The 18,761-nt window shown below is 49.3% G+C and overlaps 2 protein-coding genes across 2 annotated transcripts in view; one reads left to right on the top strand and one right to left on the bottom strand.

The window, feature by feature from the left end:
- Nucleotides 1–2,362, top strand: part of TEKT1 (tektin 1) — a 17,747-nt gene extending 15,385 nt beyond the window's left edge. Inside the window, exons 7-8 of the mRNA XM_004684751.2 lie at nt 1,189–1,385; nt 2,112–2,362. Coding sequence (XP_004684808.1) covers nt 1,189–1,385; nt 2,112–2,319 — 405 coding nt within the window. The 3' untranslated portion in view covers nt 2,320–2,362. The remainder of the gene's footprint in view (nt 1–1,188; nt 1,386–2,111) is intronic.
- Nucleotides 2,363–15,680: 13,318 nt separating this feature from the next.
- FBXO39 (F-box protein 39) lies at nt 15,681–18,277 on the bottom strand. Its single transcript, XM_004684750.1, has 3 exons — nt 17,172–18,277; nt 16,096–16,272; nt 15,681–15,809 (listed from the first exon to the last, which is right to left on the bottom strand). Exons 1-3 carry the CDS (start codon nt 18,195–18,197, stop codon nt 15,681–15,683), a joined length of 1,332 nt encoding a protein of 443 aa, XP_004684807.1. The 5' UTR covers nt 18,198–18,277.
- Between the last annotated feature and the right edge of the window lie 484 nt (nt 18,278–18,761).

The raw sequence follows: 18,761 nt of genomic DNA, 5'->3' as shown, positions 1-18,761 counted from the left end.
CCTCTCCTGACCCGCCCGCTGCTCCCCTCAGCAGTGGACTTCGTCAGTCTGCCTGTTCTGCTCCCCGCTCTGTCTCTGGTGAATGCTTTCACCCTCCGCATCTCTGGCCTGTACCCCAGTTCTATATGAATAAATAAATAAATCTTTAAAAAGAAAAAGTAGAAAAGATGCTTATGTCTTAGAGGTACACACTCAAGTATTTGAGACTGAAATGACAGACTGTTTGGGATTTGCTTTCGAGCAGTTAGTGTCCAGGATGGGGAGAAGGGGCATTAGATGCCATATACCGTCTCTTGTCAGCATATGTATCCTATCAGCCACGTGCTGATCACTGCTTCCATTGACGATGGTACATGTGATTAATTTTATCATCTCCTTTTGAGTATATTTGGAATTCCCATGATGCAAAGTTCAAAAACCAAAAAGCTTAAGGAAGAAAAAATTTTAACTAGTTACATATATTTTTAAAATTTTATTTATTTATTTATTTATAACAAGAGCTGGGGGATAGGCCAGAGGTGGGGAGGGTGAGAGGATTCACCAGAGGCAGAGTGGGGAGCAGAACAGGCAGATGGACTGAAACACAATGCTGAGGGGAGCAGCGGATGGGACAGGAGAGGGCTGGCCAGGCTGGAACTCTGCTCCAGCGGCTGCAGCCAGCTTCATAGTGCTGTGCTTCAGCTCGCTGCATCATCAGGGAGGGCCTGCTAGTTACATATTAATCCAACCTCCTGGTATCCTCTTTTCTGGATACAAAGCCACCATCAAAGAAAGCATCAACAGTCAGGCTGAACTGTTCATACTTTTTTCAGGCTGCTGGGACGGATGGGACGCAAGTGGGGGTGCGCATGAGGAAGTAGGCAGCCTTGTGCTCATGACACTTTGTACCCCGATGAGGAGGCAGCCTCCAGCCTTTGCTGAGAGTCAGCTCCAGGCTATTCACAGGAGATGAGGCAACAATGGTCAGCCCTGCTCATTCTGTTTATGAGGCTGGGTGTGTTACCTGACCCACCAGTGATCACTGGTTCAGGGGACAGAGATCAGCCTCACTCTGGGACCCTCCTTGGGTGGAAATCTGAGGTCCCTTCCCCCTACTTACATGCTCACAACAGATCCTCGTAGAGTGTCTGCCATTGAGTGTAGAAGAGGACAACCTGGCCTCATCTAGTCTCATCCTCTTCTGTTAAGGTCATGGAAGAGATTGCTTCCCAGGAAAAAAATATCACAGTTCTTGAAAAAGCCATTCTTGACCAAGAAGGACCTGCCAAGGTGGCTCACACGCGCCTGGAGACCAGGACACATCGGCCTAATGTGGAATTGTGTCGGGACATCGCTCAGTATAGGCTGATCAAGGAGGTTCACGAGATCACCAACAATGTTGCAAGGTAGGCCTGCAGTGGGGAGGGCCTCCCAGTGGGGAGGGCCTCTGGGATGTCCAAACCTGGCAGGTGACCAGGGGCTGGGCAGTGCCATCGTGGGAGAAGTCAGGCATACACTCAGATCTGCAAGTTTGGGGAGTCTTCTCCCAGAGGTCATCCTCTACCAACTCCAGCCAGTTGGGAAATGGATGCCAATGCCTATGTTTCCCAGAGGAGTCCGAATCCAGATGTTTAGGTAAAAAGTCAGAAGGAAAAAGAAAAATATCGAATGGTTTCACTTATAGGAGGAATATAAGAGAACGAAATAAGACATAGGGGGAAAATGTGTTGTTATTACAGAACAAAACACAACACAATACAACAAAAACAGAGTCATGAACCAGAGATATCCTACAGGAGAGGGGCAGACAGGGATGGGAAGGGGTGGGGGGTTGTGGGGGACTGTGGTGGTGATGGGCAGGTGAGGTGGGGGAGGGGAGAAGTAAATACTGTTTTAAAATGAACAATAATGTAAATAGACAAAAAATAATAAGAAAAAAATTCTACAGTTTGAAAGGCTGGGCTATTTGTCCTGTGTATCTGGCCCTTAGTCTCTAGTTTGAATCTCAGCCTTGAGAGGGGGCTAGAAGACGCGTCAGTTTGTCTTCTGCACTGAATACGTGATTTTTTTTTTATCCTGAAAAGTGATGCAGAGAGAGAAGTGGCTCCTTTGTACTGTCCCTTTTCTCCTAGATTAAAGGAAACATTAGCCCAAGCTCAGGTGCAGCTGAAGGGGCTGAATCGCCGGCAGCTCGCCCTGCAGGAGGAGATCCAGGTCAAGGAGAACACCATCTACATCGACGAGGTGCTGTGCATGCACATGAGGAAGTCCATCCCCCCGCGGGACGGGGACAGCCAGGGGGAGTGGGCCGGGGGGCTCCGCCCTGATGCCGTCTGCTAGTGGAGGGCTGTTCGGATGTCAGTAAACCATGTCAGAAACAGCAGTGCAGGGCGCTCCTCTCACAAGCTCTCGACGATTGCTGTCTGTTCTGGTTGAGATCGGGCCCCACGGCCTTATTCTGCTGCTGCTGCGGTTCTGCATGACGGTTCAATTCCACACATCAGCACAGGTCTGCCAAACAGTATTATAGGATTTTGGGGTTTGGGGGGAGGGTGGCCAAGACGTCTTTTCAGTTCAGTAGCAGGGCTGGAACCTTTCTTCAGATCATGCCCATCTTGCTCACCAGGGGACGCAACATTTCTCAGTGCCCTGTCACAGGCAGGGGCCTCCCTCTCTGGGGTGAAACAAAGAGGCCAGGGCTGGACAAAGGGCCCACCCAGCACCTGGCCCATCTGGTGGGGGCGAGGGGCAAGGGAGCCGGCTGTGGCCCGGAGTCGGGGAGTCACGGGCAGTGGGAGGGCCGCTCTGCGCACAGGCTGGGCTCCTGGGCACAGCACCCCAGTGTGGAGGGGCCCCGGAAGTTTGCTGGAAGGGCCTGGCTCGAAGTTTGCTGGTGGACACAATCCATTGTCGTACTGGCTGCCACCGGGAGAAGAAGGCGTAGTTTAATTCAGAAGAATAGCCCCCAGCGAAACCTTTGCTGTCTAATAGCTCCGTTAGTGGCCGAGTGATGTTCTCTCCTCCCGGCTGTTAATTCTGTCGTTGGCGGATTCTGTCATTTTGCCTCCGTCGCTCCGGTTTGAAGAGCTCACACACAATTGCTGTGCTTTCTAGTCCTGGGGAAATGCTACCATCAGTCATGGCCTCAGAAAAATTCACCTGAAGACAGACTATCACAAAATCTTAAAGTTCCACATGCAACGTCTCAGGCAATCAAACAGTCCACTCTTGCACACGGATGACAGGGAGTTCGCTCAATGAAGGTCTGCTGGAGACAGTAGGTGCTGGAAACGGGCTGGGTAATTGTTCGCTTAATCCACCAGCACAAGGACAGTTGGGTTCTTGGCTTAGTGGCTCCTGACATTGCTGTTGCCTATGGCAGTGGCGCAGGGAGGGAGTGCCCTCCCCTGAGGAGTGAATCCCGGGTTGTATTCCTGAGAGAGTGAGAGCCAGCTCATGCCACGTGTGCTATAGTAGGTCAGTCGGCCTTCGGCTGATGGCCGACATGTTGCCCAGTGACTATATTGGTTCTTTTCCTGGATTATCACCCAAAGACAGATTGATGCTCAAAATCAGAGAATTTAAACGTTTGGATTGGTGTCTGGCCATGTGATTGCTCTGGCCATCCCTATTACAGGTGTTCTTCCAGGTGGCATTAGGACCTAGCTTTGGTTCTGTTCAGGCCCATTTAGAAGTAGTTTCCCATTCGTTGAGTGCCCAGCCCTGATTCTTTCATAATTCAGCCCTACTGAGGCTGATGTAGAGTTGTCTCAGCCTCAGGGCTTCCCAGAGAACAAATAAAGGATAATAGTGACAATCTGTGGGTCACCTGTGCTGTAGCCCACAGTTCACAAAGTGACTGCCGTGTATTGCCCCATTAAATCCTCACAAAACCCCAGACGGGGCTGGTCTTGTCCCCAGTTTCATTTTACAGGTGAGATGCAGAAAACCACAAAAGGGTCAAATCCTGACTATTGTCGACTGTAACTTTGGGCGAGTTATTCAGCCTCTCTGTCCTGTGGCTCATCTCATTTTGCGCACATCTCATTTTGTCTTTTTCTGGTGTGGACGTGCCATTCCAGGTCATACTGAGAGGAACGAGCTTTGCAAAACTCTCATGGTTTCTGATGGGTCAATGGTACATCAGGAAACGTCTCTTGTTGGCAAATATAGATTTATTCCAGGAACATACCTCTAGACATAGATTTCTTCCATCAGGGCAGGAGATACGTGCTGAGATTAACGTTTTTAAAGATTGCTGTCAAGTTTCAGATCACCACTTTTTAAGAAGTCTGAGCCAGAGTCAGGCAGGGAGCTACCTAACGCACAACCCAACATGTGGGACAGACAGCTAATGAACAGCGTGAGGATCACACCCCTGCTCTGGTCTGGAGCTGTGGGTGTCACTTTTGGAAAGTTTAACGGCTCTGATCATCTCTTTGCTGAGGAAGAACGTGGATAATTTGCCGAGTGGTCGTGAAGGTAAAATGAGATGCATGTAAAGCATCTCAGAACCAGGTGTAGTAAGTGCTAAATAAATAGTACCCCGCATTGTTATTTTCAACAAGAGTTAGTTTCTACTAGACTGAAAGAAGGATCTGTGAGCTAAGAGGAAAAATCAAGAAAGCAGCACCAGAGCTTAAAAAGAATCCAGATTTTGAAGTCATTCATCTCATTTACTGAGCACCTGTCATGTGGCAGCAGGTGCCCCAGGGAGACAGGGGTGCTGCAACGACAGAGTGATGCTGTGATGGAGGCAAGAACAGGTGGCCATGAGAACAGCTGTGGGGATTCCTGGACGGACGATACTTCAGCTGAGAATTGGACGAAGGTGAGTACAACCATGAGCCACCAACCACCAGTGAACTCCTGTGCAATGTGATGGGAATTAGCATAGTCTGGAAGAAGCCTGGGAAGGCAGACCAGCAAGGTGGGGAGTCCGTGCCAAGAACCCGAAGCTCTAAAGACAGGGTTTGTTGGCAAGTGCTGTTGGGCGAGGGCAGAGATTGGGGCCAGAGGCCGACTCAGTCATCTAGCTACACTATCCAGAGACTAAGGTAAGAGGCCTGACAGCAGAGAAAGCACAGTCCAGACGTGCCTGGGAGGGAGGTGGCTTCGTGACCCCTTAGCAATAGAGGGCGAGGGAGAGAGCGGAATCAAGGTTGGCCTGTTGGCCACCAACTAAGAGTTCTCAGCCCACTTGAACTAACTTCTCAGCCAGTGAGAAATGCACCCCAGTCTCTATATCATATCTCATGCTTTCCACAGTCACATCTGAGACAACCAGTGCTCCTTGGCCACTGCTCATTGGTCTAGTTGAGCAGCTCAGAGGCAGTTTCCTGGGAATTGGGATTAAAAAAAAAAAAGATTTTATTTATTTTGCACACAAGAGATGGGGTACAGACCAGAGATGTGGGGGGTAAGAGGATTCACCAGAGATTTATTTTCACTCATTTGTGCATACAAGAACTGGGGTATAAGCCAAAGGTGCAGGAGGTGAGAAGAGTCACCAGAGACAGAGTGGGGAGCAGAACAGGTAGACTGACTGAAGTCCACTGCTGAGGGGAGCAGCAGCTGAGACAGGAGAGGTCTGCTGGGCCATGTGGGTCAGCTCCCTGGCTGGGGATTGAACTCCTGCTGCAGTGGCTGTGGACAGCTTCATAGTGCCACGCTTTAACCCGTTATGCCACCATGGAGGGCTAGGACTTGGGATTTTAAAAGCGCAAACACAAAAACACTGGCAAGAATTTGAGGGTCCTGGGGAGGGACACAGAGTCTTGTGACTACAGTCCTGTTAGCTGCCCTGGGTCCATTTACTCAAAGGGTTGAGCACCCATTCCTTCTGTGAGATGCCTCAATGCACCCCCTTTCTTGACTTGGACACCAAGAAGTTTATTACTATCATTTGCCCCTTTAGGAAGCTTAACAGACATTGAAGAAAGAGCGAGTGGCTCTAGTGGGACCTGAGCAGGGCTCAGGTAGGTGGCAGGGACTTCTTGCTTATATTGAAACTCCTGAACTCTGCTGTGCACTTCCCCTCTGGGGGCCTGTCCCTCCCCAACCAGAGCCTTCAGCTGGGATCACCATATTGGCACCAACTGGCCCCACCTCCTTCTCCCCATCCCCTTGATGGGCCAGAAGAGAGCTGTTAATGGAAGCTGAGCCAATGAGCTTCACCTGAGGAACCTGGATTTGGGACTAGGCGATTCCCGCCCCCCACACCCCCCACCCAAGCTGCTCGCTTGGATGGAGATAGAGGCTTTGGCATATGGATGACAGCTGCTGTCTATCATGTGGGCAGGAAGCAGAAAACTAGTTTGCAGCTAGAGAAGTGACAAAGTTGGTGTAGCAAGAGGAAGAAAGAAAGAATCCCTGCAACTCTTCCCTTCCTCAGCTCCAGGCTGTTTCTGCGGCTCTGAGTTTCCAACCAGACAGTCAAGTACCCTCATAAGGCACCCCCCTAACTGATCGCTGATGCCCACCCAAGTGGCTGTCACCCAAGTGAGTTGTAACTCGGGCCATGCTGCTTGACCGGATGAGTATGCTGAGACAGGTGGGTGATGGCGGTACCCTTGGGTGAGATCTCGATGGAGGAATAGACGTTTGCTGGGTAGAGAGGGAGCAAGACAATCCAGGGAGTGGCACAGCGTGCACAAGACAAGGGGTCTCAACTGCTGAATCTGTTTCCCAAGAAAGGGGTGTGGGTCCCTGTATAGGACATTATAATCTCAAATCAAAACCAAAGCGGATTTGTCATATAGCCTCGTAATCAGGTCTACCGTTGGTAATCCCAACAGTGTGACAGCTGTTAACATGCTTAGTGCTTATGATGAATTTATACAGTCATATCCCTATTTTTACAGGTGGGGTAACTGAGGTTCAGAGGTTTATCACCCAGGTAGGATTAGGATCCAAGCAGGCCAGCTCCAGCACAGACGCTCCTGAAACCTCATACCCCACCATTTGATAGCAAGGAGAGATTTTTAGATGGAGAAACTGGGGACTGAGTTAATGACTTAGTGATTCAGTGCCATAGAGATGGAGCATACGTTTCCAAATCAGACCTGAATGTTAATACTTTGATCTTGGGAAGTCGGTTTCTGGTGACGGCCTAAATTCTGTTCTTTGTAAGTTTGGAAAGAAGAGGTCGTCAACCCCAGTCCCAGGTGAATGCTAAAACAGCATGTTTATGTCAGGGAACCATAATTAGGGACTGATTTCCCAAATGCTGAAGAGTTGGGGGAAATTGTGAAATCAGTAATGCGAACTGATCTGGCATGTTGGTTCCTAACCACCTGCATTTGCGGTAGCTTGTTGTACCTGATTTGACTCCAGGGTGATGTCTAGTCAGGGAAGAGCTGAGACCCTTGTGCTCACCTGACTCTGCTCTTGAACAGCCACCCCATTCAGTACCCCACAGCAGAGGGAAAAGCGTTCTACTTGTGCTGCCTCGCCCAGCAGCCATGCCCAATGCCCAGGGTCTTCCTGGCCCACCTTCCAGTTAGTTCATTCCTAGCTCCCTTGCAGCTAGGGGTGGTCACGTGACAGCCTGGCCATGGAGGCAAAAGCAGAAGTGGACCGGGGGCTTCTGAACGCTACTTTCACCACTAGAACCGTTCCCCACCCCCCAGCCTCCTGCCTTGGCAGGGCCGAGGTGTTTGAAGTTACAGCATCTCTAGACAAAGACTACCGAGAAAGACCGAGAAGCCCATCCCAGCCCCGGGGAGCCCCCCAACACAAGCTGAGTCAATTAACTCTAGACTTCTCACTACAGAGAAAATTCACCCCTTATTGTTGAGAATAAGATTTGATAAAAGCTCTGTCTAAGAGCCAGCGTGGGTGCTAGGGGCTCACCAGCGCATTCAAAATTTTCATTTATTTCTCTTATTTCCACCTTCCTTCTCCCTCCCTCTGGACTGAACCTGGTGTTGAACAAGATCTAGTAAGAAGGATGGAGATCTCCTTCAGCCAAAGCAGAATCCGGCCCACAGTTTTCCAAAGCAGCATTCCCCAGGAGGCTGCAGAGAGAGTAGTTAGAAAACCACTGATCTTACCCAAATCAGAGGCCTGAAAAACACCAGGCGTTCCAGCAGCAATCTGGAGCAGGGGCGTGGGGGTGGGGGGCAGGGCTCCCAGAGGCTGCCTGTCTGCACAGAGGCTCCCACCCCTGCCAGCAGAGCTTTATAATTTGTAATGTGTTTTTGCCAATAGGACCTCAAGGGAAGAAACGCTGACTGACTTGTTAGAGGTCACAGGGCTAATGAATTCCCAAAGCTCTGGATCTCGGGCTTCCAGATCTTGGAATCTCAAAGCTCGTCCAGGAATCTTGGCAACCTTTTTAGAAGTGAAAACATTAGGGAGACTCTCACAGCCCTCCTTAAAGTGGGGGCAGATTTGTTTGTTCATCTAACTGTAGTTGGGTGGCTGTGTTCCCATAGGGAAGGCAAATCACCCTCACAGCAAGGCCCCCTGCACACCACAAGCCATCGATTCTCTGTCACTCAGCACAAGTATCCATGCCTCTCTCACACACCGGCCTGGGCTGTCAGAGTGTGAGTGTTGCTTATTCATTCACACTTTCTGGCTCCAACCCAACGGTGCCAGGGATTGTGCCTGGCACCGAGATTTAGAGGTGAGTTAGACAGCGCTCCCGGGGCCCTTGAACTCAGCCCGGAGGCAGATAGCACACAGAAACAACAGCCATTTCAGGGGAAGAGCTGTGATGGAAATAGACAGGGTAATGTGTTAGTGAGTGACAGCGGTGGCCACTTCAGACTGGATGGCGGGAGGAGGCTTCTGATGAGCTGACACTGGAACTGAGATAAAAGTGACCTGAAGGCAGTGGTGGCGATCACATGAGCCTCTGGGGAAAACAATCTTGCCTGGTCTTTTCAGTGAACGAAGAAAAGGCCAGTGTGGGTGAAGAATAGGGGAAGCTGTAGGAGCTGAACTCAGAGAGGTGGCTGGAGTCCCGGCATGTAAGGTCAAATTCCAACCAGTTTCTCAAAGAGAGAGGCCTGCACTCTGGCAGAGGCCATCACCAGATTTCAGGGGGTAGCTGGAGAACAGGTCCTGAGCTGTCCCATACACTGGGGGTAGGGGAGGGTAGGGAGGGGAAGGGGAGGGTGGGGAGGGTGGGGAGGGGTGGGGGAGGGCGTGGCCGGGAGCCTAGCGTCTAGCCAATCAAAGGCTGGGGTGGTGTGTCAGCGACCCCCAGGCCTGATCCTTCAGGTGCTGGTACCTCCCGACTCCTCAAATAAACCTGGCTGCCAGGTTCCCTAGACCACCTGACCTGCCAGAATTGCGCCCCCTGCAGGAAGCAGCAGGCAGGTACCGGGTCCTACTTGCCAGGGTGGCTTTTCTGGGTGTCTGTTCTTGGCTAGGAAAGGGGGCCGCCACTGTGGCCCAGAGCTGCGCTGGGGGCCGTGGGCAGGTGGTCAAGGCTGGGGACCGCAGGGCATCCCTGGAACCTGTCTGTGTTGGCCGGTCAAGTCCGAACTCCCTACAGCCACCCTCCCATCCCTCGCTCAGAAGCAACCTGCTGCTTTCACTTAACATAGCTTGAAGGGCACCCATGTCAAATCATGAAGCTGCATCTCAGTCCTTGAACTGCTGCGCGATTTAGAGTTGCCAGTGTTTCTGCTGCCTGTTCCCAAAAGATGGAAGTTTCACCAAATTATCACTTTCTGCTAATCCTTCAGTTAAAAACTCTGAGATTCCCGGGCCCTCCCTGGTGGCGCAGCGGGTTAAAGCACAGCACCAAGAAGCTTAAGCCACTTCCGCATGAGTTCGATTCCCGCCTGCCCCGGAGGTGACCACATGGCGCGGCAGACCTCTCCTGACCCGCCCACTGCTCCCCTCAGCAGTGTACTTCGTAGATCTGCCTGTTCTGTTCCCTGCTCTGTTTCTGGTGAATCCTCTCACTCTCTGCATCTCTGGCCTGTACCCCAGTTCTGTGTGAATAAATAAAATCTTAAAAAAAGAAAAAAAAAACAAACTCTGAGATTCCCTCTTGTACCTGCATTCCTCTAAGATGGTCTTGTTCTTCAGTCTAAGATAAGCCACAGTTATGGAGGTGAGAGACAAGGCCAGATTGTGACTTAGAAGGGTTTTACGGGGGACAGATGGAAGGGAATGGCCTTGGCTGGCAAAGTGTGGAGGTCTGGGGGATAGACTTGCTTTTGGTGGACAGTTGCTAGGCACATACTGGGTGAAAGGCCAGTCCCCTCCCTTCCTTGGGCCTTATTTGTGTACCTGCGTGATGGGAGATTAAGGTGGTGAGAGGAGCCGGTGGGGTGATTTGTAAGGTTTCTTTCTGTTGAAATTCTACATATTACCAGCCCAAGGTGTGAAATTACACATTAGAGTTGGCTAAATTAATTGCACAGTTGTATGAGTGTCATAAGTATGTGTTCTTACTATTGAAAAAAGACCTATTTCTGTTATTACACAGTAAGATGGGTCAGGACAAATAAAACCTATTACACTGAAATATTATTTTCTGTAAACAAAGGTGGACTCATATGAACAGCCTTCTCTGAAGTCTTTCAGTTCTAAGTACTGGGGATACACAATGAGCAAAGCAAAAATGTATGCTCTCAAGACATTTCCAATCCACTGGAGTAGCTGAGCTTTTGTCTGTGGGTATCTATGTGTCTCGACAGTGTTTTTAAAAAACTGCTTTTGCAAATGTTGAGAAATAGAAATCAGATTAACTTTCAAAGCACCACCCAGGGAGGCCATCCAGATTTCTTACCATGCGTGGTAGTCAATGAACTGATGCAATTCTGTGGCTTCAAATTGCCAATAAAAATTTCTGTGGGCCTCCTCTCTGGAATGGCTTTGGTGATATGTTTAAAGGGTTAATTATCCATCCCAAAAGGAATATTTTGTGTTTGCAAGAGGTTGCTTCTTTCAAGTTGCAGTTAATGACATACATTAATTTTCCTGAAACAATGACATCTGTCATTTTAAAAAGTACCATAAAGATGTATTCATATTTCTCGGTTTTACTCAAAGTACTTGGTTCTTTGGAGTGCTATCTCATGCACACAGCATCTTTAAACTAAACAAAGGAGAATGGAAATTTTCATCGATTCTTCCAAACACCTCTCGGCTTTAATGGAATTACAGTGCAACTGGCAATTAACCTTCTTGCTGTGGGAAGCAACATTAGTCAGTAACCAGGGAATGTCTGTGGAGCTGGGTTGGATTTGATGATGACTTCAGGTTTCTCACCTTAATAAGAGGGCTAACAGTCTCTACCTTCTAGAGTTGTGAGGATTAAAGGAAAATGTGTGACTCAGTACTTAGCATGTAGTAAACAACAGGGATGACTTCAATGAGCTGTCTGGCGTGGGCTGGGTGCGCAGGGACGGCAGGGACAGGCAGTGGATTCTTCCATGAGGGGAAGAAAAAGCCTTGGGTTCTGAGGCAGGGGATTAGGGTAGCATTGGTCCTTCCACTAACTTGAGTCTAGTAAGTTGCCTTCCTTTTGAGTCTGTCTCCTATTTACTAAAAGAGGATAAAGCCAGCCATTTAGGTAAAAAGAAAACATGTTTTAAAACTCTGATGTGCTATACCAAGAAGTGCCACTAGGTGCTCCCCCAAACAAGAAAAATTTACCTAAACCTGGAGTCACCAAACTAACGAGACTCTATTGTGAGGAATGAAGAAGTAGGACAGAGGCTGTTTGTGTTTTAATTTACCATCAGCTTTACTTCTAGAATTCAGTAGTTTAATCCATTGAAAGATTTTCCACAAATGGATTTTTTGACATTTATTTTTCACTAACCTTAAGTATTGGTAACAGTTTTATTTATAATTGTGCTAATTGTGCTAAACGGAAACATTGAATATTAGTCACAACATTGGGGGCTCCCTTCAGATGTGTCCACAGAGACTCGAGCTATGAGCTCCTTTTGCCTCAGCTCCAGAGAACCCCCTCTGTGGAGGTCACCCCTCCCCTTGGCAGCCTATTGACTGAGCAAGGCTGGGGCATAAAAACATGGCCACTTTTAAAATTGGGGATATAATTGGCATATAACATTGCATTCATTTTAGTGTCCACCACACTGATTATATATATTACAAGCTGATTGGTATAGAAAATCTAGTCAATATCCTTCAGCATGAAGAGTTGCACATTTTTTCCTCATGTTGAGAATTTTTAAGATCCACTCTTAGCAACTTCCTGCTATACAATGCTGTACTGTCAGTTATACTCAGCAAGCTATACATGGCATTGCCAGGACTAATGTATCACTGGATGTTTATGCCTTTTGATCCCCTGTATTCATTTCATCCCCCCCATTCCCTGCTTTTGGAAACCACCAATCACTTCAATGAGTTTGAGGACTTTTTTGAGATTTCACATATAAGTGAGATCATCTTTCTGTCACACTTATTATAATTACCCTCAGAGTCCAGTTTCAGCAAGAATCCTGCTAAGACAGATGACTAGGGCTACTCCACCTTCAAACCCTGACTGGGAAGCCCAGGTGCTTTGGAGCCAAGGAAGGTGGCTGTCCTGGCATATTTGTGTCTCAAGGACCATGGCAATATGTTGTTCAGCTTTTCTCATTTTACAAATAGCAGTAAGGAAGGCCTGAACACTGGTGCTAACCCAGGGTCACACATATTAGTGGCCAGAGTAGACCCAGAGCCTAGGCCTAGGACTCCTTCCAGCCTATAGCCAAGGCTCTCCCCTGAGTTTCTTTTCAAAAACAACTGCCTGGGACCTCCCTGGTGGCACAGGGGTTAAAGACAGCACTATCAAGCTATGGGCAGTCACAGTAGCACGAGTTCAATCCCCAGCCACGGAGGTGACCCACACGGCACAGCAGACCTCTCCTGTTTCCCCCACTGCTGCCCTCAGCAGTGTATTTCAGTCAGTCTGCCTGTTCTGCTCCCCACTCTGTCTCTGATGAATCTTCTCACCCCCCTATACCTCTGACCTATACCCCAGTTCTTGTATGCATAAATAAAGCTTAAAAAAAAAAAAAAAAGCTCTGTAGTTACAAACAACTGCCTGCTTGTTGACCATTGCCCTTTGGAAGGTAGTGTCACCTTCGGGGTTTTCAGGGTCCTACTTTCCCTCATAGTTGGAAGGTCAGAGGAACTAGCTCCAGCCACCCTCACCAGGGCTTCCTCAGCTCAGCCAGCAGCTGAGACAGGCACCAGGGTGGCATAAATACGAGGCAGCCTGTTCTCCTGTGTGGTTCTCCAAAGAACCTGGTGCTTTATGTGGTTTCTCAGCTGGGGACACGTGGAGCCCATGTCTTCTCCTCTTGCTCCTCGCTGAGAAGAGTGTCACCCAGAGAGGAGCCTGCAGGCTGCCTCCATCTGCCTGGACATGTGTTCATGTCACAGAGGACACCTGTTTAAAAAAATGTTGGTTGGGCCCTCCCTAGTGCTCAACGGGTTAGGACACAGCACTGCAAGCCAGCTGCAGCCACTTCAGTGTGAGTTCGATCCCCACCCCAGAGCTGACCCACATGGCACTGTAGACCTCTCCTGATTGCCTGCTGTTCCCCTCAGCAGTGTGCTTCATCGGTCTGCCTGTTCTGCCCCCACTCTGTCTCTGGTGAATCTCTCACCGCCCCTGCAGCTCTGGCCTGTACCTCAGCTATGAGTGCATAAATAAATAAACCTTAAAAAAAATACATGGGTTTGGAAGCCTTGTGTGTGCTGCACTTTCCACCAGCTGTCTCCTGTTTCTAATCCTGTTTTATTCCTTGGGACAGTACTTCTCTGTGTGGTCGGGAGAATCTGAGGGTTCAGAGAATCTGAGGGTCCTTGAGACTTTTTTCAGCAGGTCAAAGACTTTTAACGACTAATACCAAAATGCCCTGTGCCTTTTTCTCTCTCATTCTCTCTGGAATTTTCCAGTGGTGTATGGTATGATATGGCAACACACTACAGAAGTGGGTATGAGGATCCAGTTGTCTGCCATTAATCCAGAGAGGAAAGAGACTTCAAAACGGTCATGTGAATCTACCCTGATGGAAAATATGTTCATACTAATGCTCTTTATGTTAACATATTTTCCATGAAAGAATCTTAAATTGTGTTTCAGGTTGAAAGAAAACTAGCCAGAACTCTTCAGCATGATGAATAGGTCATTCTAGCAATCAGTCTCCCAGCTGGTCTTACTTCAGCCAAGATCGCCCCTCTCCTCCAGCAGAGGCCTCCTCCCTGGGCCTGGGCCACTAGATAGCTTCCAAGGGTCATCTGGTTTCACCATGCTTGACCCTTCAAAGACCATATGTCACGTGTCATACTGTGGCCCTTTAGGTGTCTTCACCATCAGCCCTGGGTGGCCCCACAGCAAGGGCCCACTCTCTCTTCATGTCCATCTTTCCTGAATGCTAGTGAAACAGGAGCCATATCTACCCAAGAGCATTGCAGTGAGAAAATAGAAAAGTACTGAAGAAATATGAACTTTGAAAAAGACCTAAAATTTTGAGCTTACAGCATACAAAAGCAAGACACACAAAATCTGAAATAAGACACTTGTCAAAAGTATTGAGATTTTATTAATTTGTATCGATTAGAAAAATTTGACATACAATGCAATATTATCAAAAGATCAGAAGCAATACATCTCTATAGCATGGGCTTGGAATTCATAATTATGGCCTATTTAAGACACACTAGCTTTCCCTTGAGTATAAAAATGATCATTTCTATGTGATCATTTATAATGTTCACACGATCGTTATAGAAAACTTGAAAGCTAGAGGAAAGCATAAAAAGGGAAGCTGAGCTTGAGTCTGGAGCCTTGGACCATTCGGTCATCCTGACACAGCAGAAAGCATAAGAAGGGAAAAAACAAATTCCATCATCCAGAAATGACTGTTGATATTTTAGATGTATCTCTTCTGTGTTTCTGAAGAAATCCTTATATGTGTTTTACACACTTGCAAGCACTAAATAATAGTTATTTTTCACTCAGTGTTGCATTGGAATCATTCCCCCAGGCCTCCAGATTCCCCATGAATGTGAGTCAGTGGGCTCCTATCACTCAGCCCCACACCCGAGGGATGGGTGGATATTCCTAGCTGCTTGGACACCAGGCTTCCTGGACGGGAAATTGAAGGACATGAGTCCACATGCCGAGAAATCAGGGCTGAGTCCTTCTGTGGGAGGGGTTCCAGCTCAGAGCAGGCTCTTTCTGAAAGTGGGAATTTCCCTGCCTCACTGGAGGCAGCGCTCTGCCTGGCAGATGCCCGTTCACACACCCGTTCCTGAACTCAGCCCAGATGTCAGTGCCCAGAGGCGCTGACACAGGTCAGCCACTAGGTAGAGCATTTCTCAACTGGTAAAGTTAAGTGAGTTGAAAACGAGGTTCTCTTTGCTCCATGGTTAGTAAGCAGGACTAGGAGCATAGGTTAGGAGGAGTCAGAGTTAGGAACCTGCTCTAAGTGGCTTTGGCTGAGGGATGGCATCAGAAAACAAAACCAAAAGACCAACAGAGAAATCACCTTGGACAGTGGGGAACAATAGACTTTAAAGTCACTCGGGGCTGTCCCTTCTTCAGCATCCCCGCCTTGGCGGGGCATCCCACGTTGGTGTGGGACTGGAAAAAAGGAGAGAGAGAAGAAGATGGGTGAAGGTTGGAGATGCCCCACATGGAGTAGTACAAGAACTGGGTTTTCAAGTTCATAGTGCTCTAGCTTTCTTTCTCTGGACAGTGCTTACTACATCATGGGGTAAGCGATGACAAAATAGTTAAGCTCTGAATCGATGAGCTTTCTGTACTTCCTGTAAATTTCCCGGAGTGTCCTGTCCTCTTCATTTGTCTCACATCTGTTTGTGTAAATTCTCACCTGTGCCAACAGAGAAATGCGCACACACGTTCAGGTCGTGAAAGCAGTCTGAATGATGTATACTTATAATTGCTAGCTAGATCAGGAAGAGCCCAACCCCAGCCACGAAGGAAGACAATTCCAAATTCCCATCTGTGGAACTGCTCATTTCCAACGGACAGTCAGACTCCCTCAGCCCCAGCCTCATCTCTGGCCCTGTTCCTGAGCAGCACCAGGCTGGCCCCACGCTCCCTGGGGGCCGGCTGCCCCTGCTCCGTCCCCGCGGACCAGCCCTGAGGGCTCTTACTTTGAGCGTGCGCAGGGCACACTGTCCTTCCTCCTGACTCTTCAGGATCCGCTCCACAAACTTAACATCAAGGAAAGCCCAGATTTTGAAGTAAAATAACTTCCTGCAGGATAAGATGAGGAGGTGCAGTTCCTCGTCAAGTGACTCATGGTTATTGTTGAACTCAAACGTTAATTTCTGAAAAAAGCACCAAAGAGGGAGATTGCGTAGGCAGGGCTGGCTGTACCACCTGTAGCAGCCGTGACCTGGCTTTGGGGCTGGCAATCCCAGAACTTTAGAGAAGGGACATTGGACGTGTGGTTGTCAGAGGAAGAACTTAGGGCATGAAGGTGCTCTCATCCAAGTCTCGAAAACTTGGAGGCAATGTATATGGTGTTCAGATACCACCAAGCACTAGGTTGGTTGGGGGACCCTGGACAGCCCCCTAAATCTCAAGTCCTTCAGTAGCATGGAAGGATGGTAATGGAAACTCTCTGCCCACCACGAGGCTAAGTGAGTATCAAACATGCCATGAGCTCTTCACACTGGCACTTATACCCATTAACATGAGCCATGACAACCTTCTGTGAGGCCTTAGGAGGGACAAAATGATGCTATCCAGGTTAGAGAACAGCCTACAACTCTGAGCTCTTCAGTGACTTAGGTCAAATTTGGTTTTTAGTTTGCTTGGTTCTGCCCATTCTATCTAATCTATCTAACTATGGAGTCACACAGGGCCCCTGCTTGGAGCTGACCTCTGTGGCCTGGGGTCTCTGGGTGCTGCTGAGAGGCAGAAGAGGCTGCCAACCTGCTCCTCACCAGTACAGGTAGCCTCCTGCTCAGGTACCACAGAGCCTGGGAGACAGGAGCTGCTTTTCTCAGTAGAGAGCCAGCCAGACAACTCCTGTGTTCCACATGTAGGGTGTCAGAAGCGGCTGCCGTCTAGAGTGCCAGAGGAGCCTTAGTTTGCTAATATTCCCTAGAACCCCAATTTGAAATCGAGTGGGTATGTGCGAGCCTGGGCGAGAGCAGGGAATTGGGGGAGAGTCAGTAACTGGAGCAGCAACGTTCTTCAAGAGCCCCCGGGTCACACCTACCTGCAGAGTGTGCCGGAAGGTGGGCAGGAGCTCCTGCAGCGTGGGCCTCATTGACCAGTCCGGGTCACTAAAATAGCAGCTTCTCAGACTGATACTCCTGCAAGGGATCTCCTGCAAGAGGATCCGAGTCAAGCGCTCGTACTTCATGACCCGCTCAAAGAAGAAGTTCACCTTCAGGTTGGTGGCGTGCCTGGCCAGCTTGGCCCAGGACATGCCCCAGACGACCTGCCCGTGGGGGTCATGGATGTGGCATTTGATGTTCATGGTCCAGAGGGTACTGGCGTTGTTCTCGCACAAGTTCTCGAGCAGCTCATCCGAGATGCAGTTGTAGTTGAGGGTCAGGGATGACAGGTTGCGGAGCGTGGCCATGGTCTTGGTGAACAGGGGGCTGCTGTAGACAGCGAGGTGGTGGCTGAAGAAGTCCTCGATGTTGAGCTCCGAGACCATACTCTCGTTCCTTAGGTAGCTCAGGGAGTTGAGGACATGGCAGCCTTGCTCCACGGTTAGTCTGGCCCCTTTGAGGTTGAGGTAATCCAGATGTTTACCCATTTTCTTTAAGAAGAAGCTCAAGCTCTTGATGAAGGAGCATCGGATGCTATTCCTCCAGACCAGGCGGTCCAGCTCCAGGTGCTGGATGGAAAGAGACTTCAAGCGGTTGTTGCTCCTGCCCAGACACGAGAGGAGGCCCCGGATGGTGACCTGGAACTTCTTGGTCAAGACAGAATTGTAAGGGTTCAGGAATTTGATCTCCAGGTGCTCCAGATAACGACCAAATTTCTTCACATACCAGAGCGCTGACTCGAATTCAGAAGCATGCACCCTGGAAGGCCTCCCACTGAACGTGATGGTCCGGTGTCGCCAGAGGTCAGCCGAGTACATCATCTGGTTCCACTTCCTGCAGACGAGGGCTGCCTGGGACCTGTCCCTGTCTCCCAGCCACCAGAAGACACGGCGCAGACACACGTCAGGCAGGCTGGCCCAGCAGCTCTGGTCTTGGGGCTGGCTCAGTTGGCTCTCTTCGTCCATCCGGGGACTGGGGTGTCCACTGCAGCTGTGTGGGAGGCAGGGCTTCCAAAAATGAGGAAAGAAAGGCAGTCACTTGTTTTCTGTGGGGAGTGAAAAGGAAGAGCCATTACCTGCCAAACGGAAATTGAACCCAGTTGAGCAAACTTGGCTCCCTGTGAGGCGGGCACTGTGCTGGCGCAGGTGGTGTGCTGATGAATTCTTCTACATCCTTCTACCCCTGGAAGGACTCCCAGTGTGTCGGAGTCTAGCGGGGACTCAGAACAGGACAAAATTACAGCATGGAGGAGGTGTGAAAAGGTCCAGGCGTATTCAGGTGTGGGGTAGCATAAGCTGTAGGTGATTAACTCTGCCTGGGTAAGGAGGACGTGGAGAGGGCTGCTCAGAGAAGGTCTTGCTGAGCTGGGTTTTGCAGGGTGAGTGAGACTTGTCCTCCTGGTGGTGGGGGAACGTGGGGTGGTGGGGGAACATTCTGGGCGGAGGGAATAATGCTTAGGAAGCCACTGAACTGTGAATGTACATGGTATGTTCATATTCAGGGATTGAAGATTATTTGCAGTTGAACTT

Source organism: Condylura cristata, unplaced genomic scaffold (genome assembly GCF_000260355.1).
Source record: "Condylura cristata isolate star-nosed mole 26May11 unplaced genomic scaffold, ConCri1.0 scaffold00017, whole genome shotgun sequence".
Classification (NCBI taxonomy): domain Eukaryota; kingdom Metazoa; phylum Chordata; class Mammalia; order Eulipotyphla; family Talpidae; genus Condylura; species Condylura cristata.
Note: the sequence above shows the minus strand (reverse complement) of the source record. Positions and strands in the feature narration are given on the sequence as shown.

Bases quoted from the DNA above. Each gene is read 5' to 3' on its own strand.
- FBXO39 (XM_004684750.1), bottom strand. From the start codon at position 18,197: ATGGACGAAGAGAGCCAACTGAGCCAGCCCCAAGACCAGAGCTGCTGG. The intron at 16,273-17,171 runs GTAGGTGTGACC...TGCTTTTTTCAG, and splicing joins CCTTCCGGCACACTCTGCAG to AAATTAACGTTTGAGTTCAA. The intron at 15,810-16,095 runs GTAAGAGCCCTC...CTGTTGGCACAG, and splicing joins GTGCCCTGCGCACGCTCAAA to GTGAGAATTTACACAAACAG.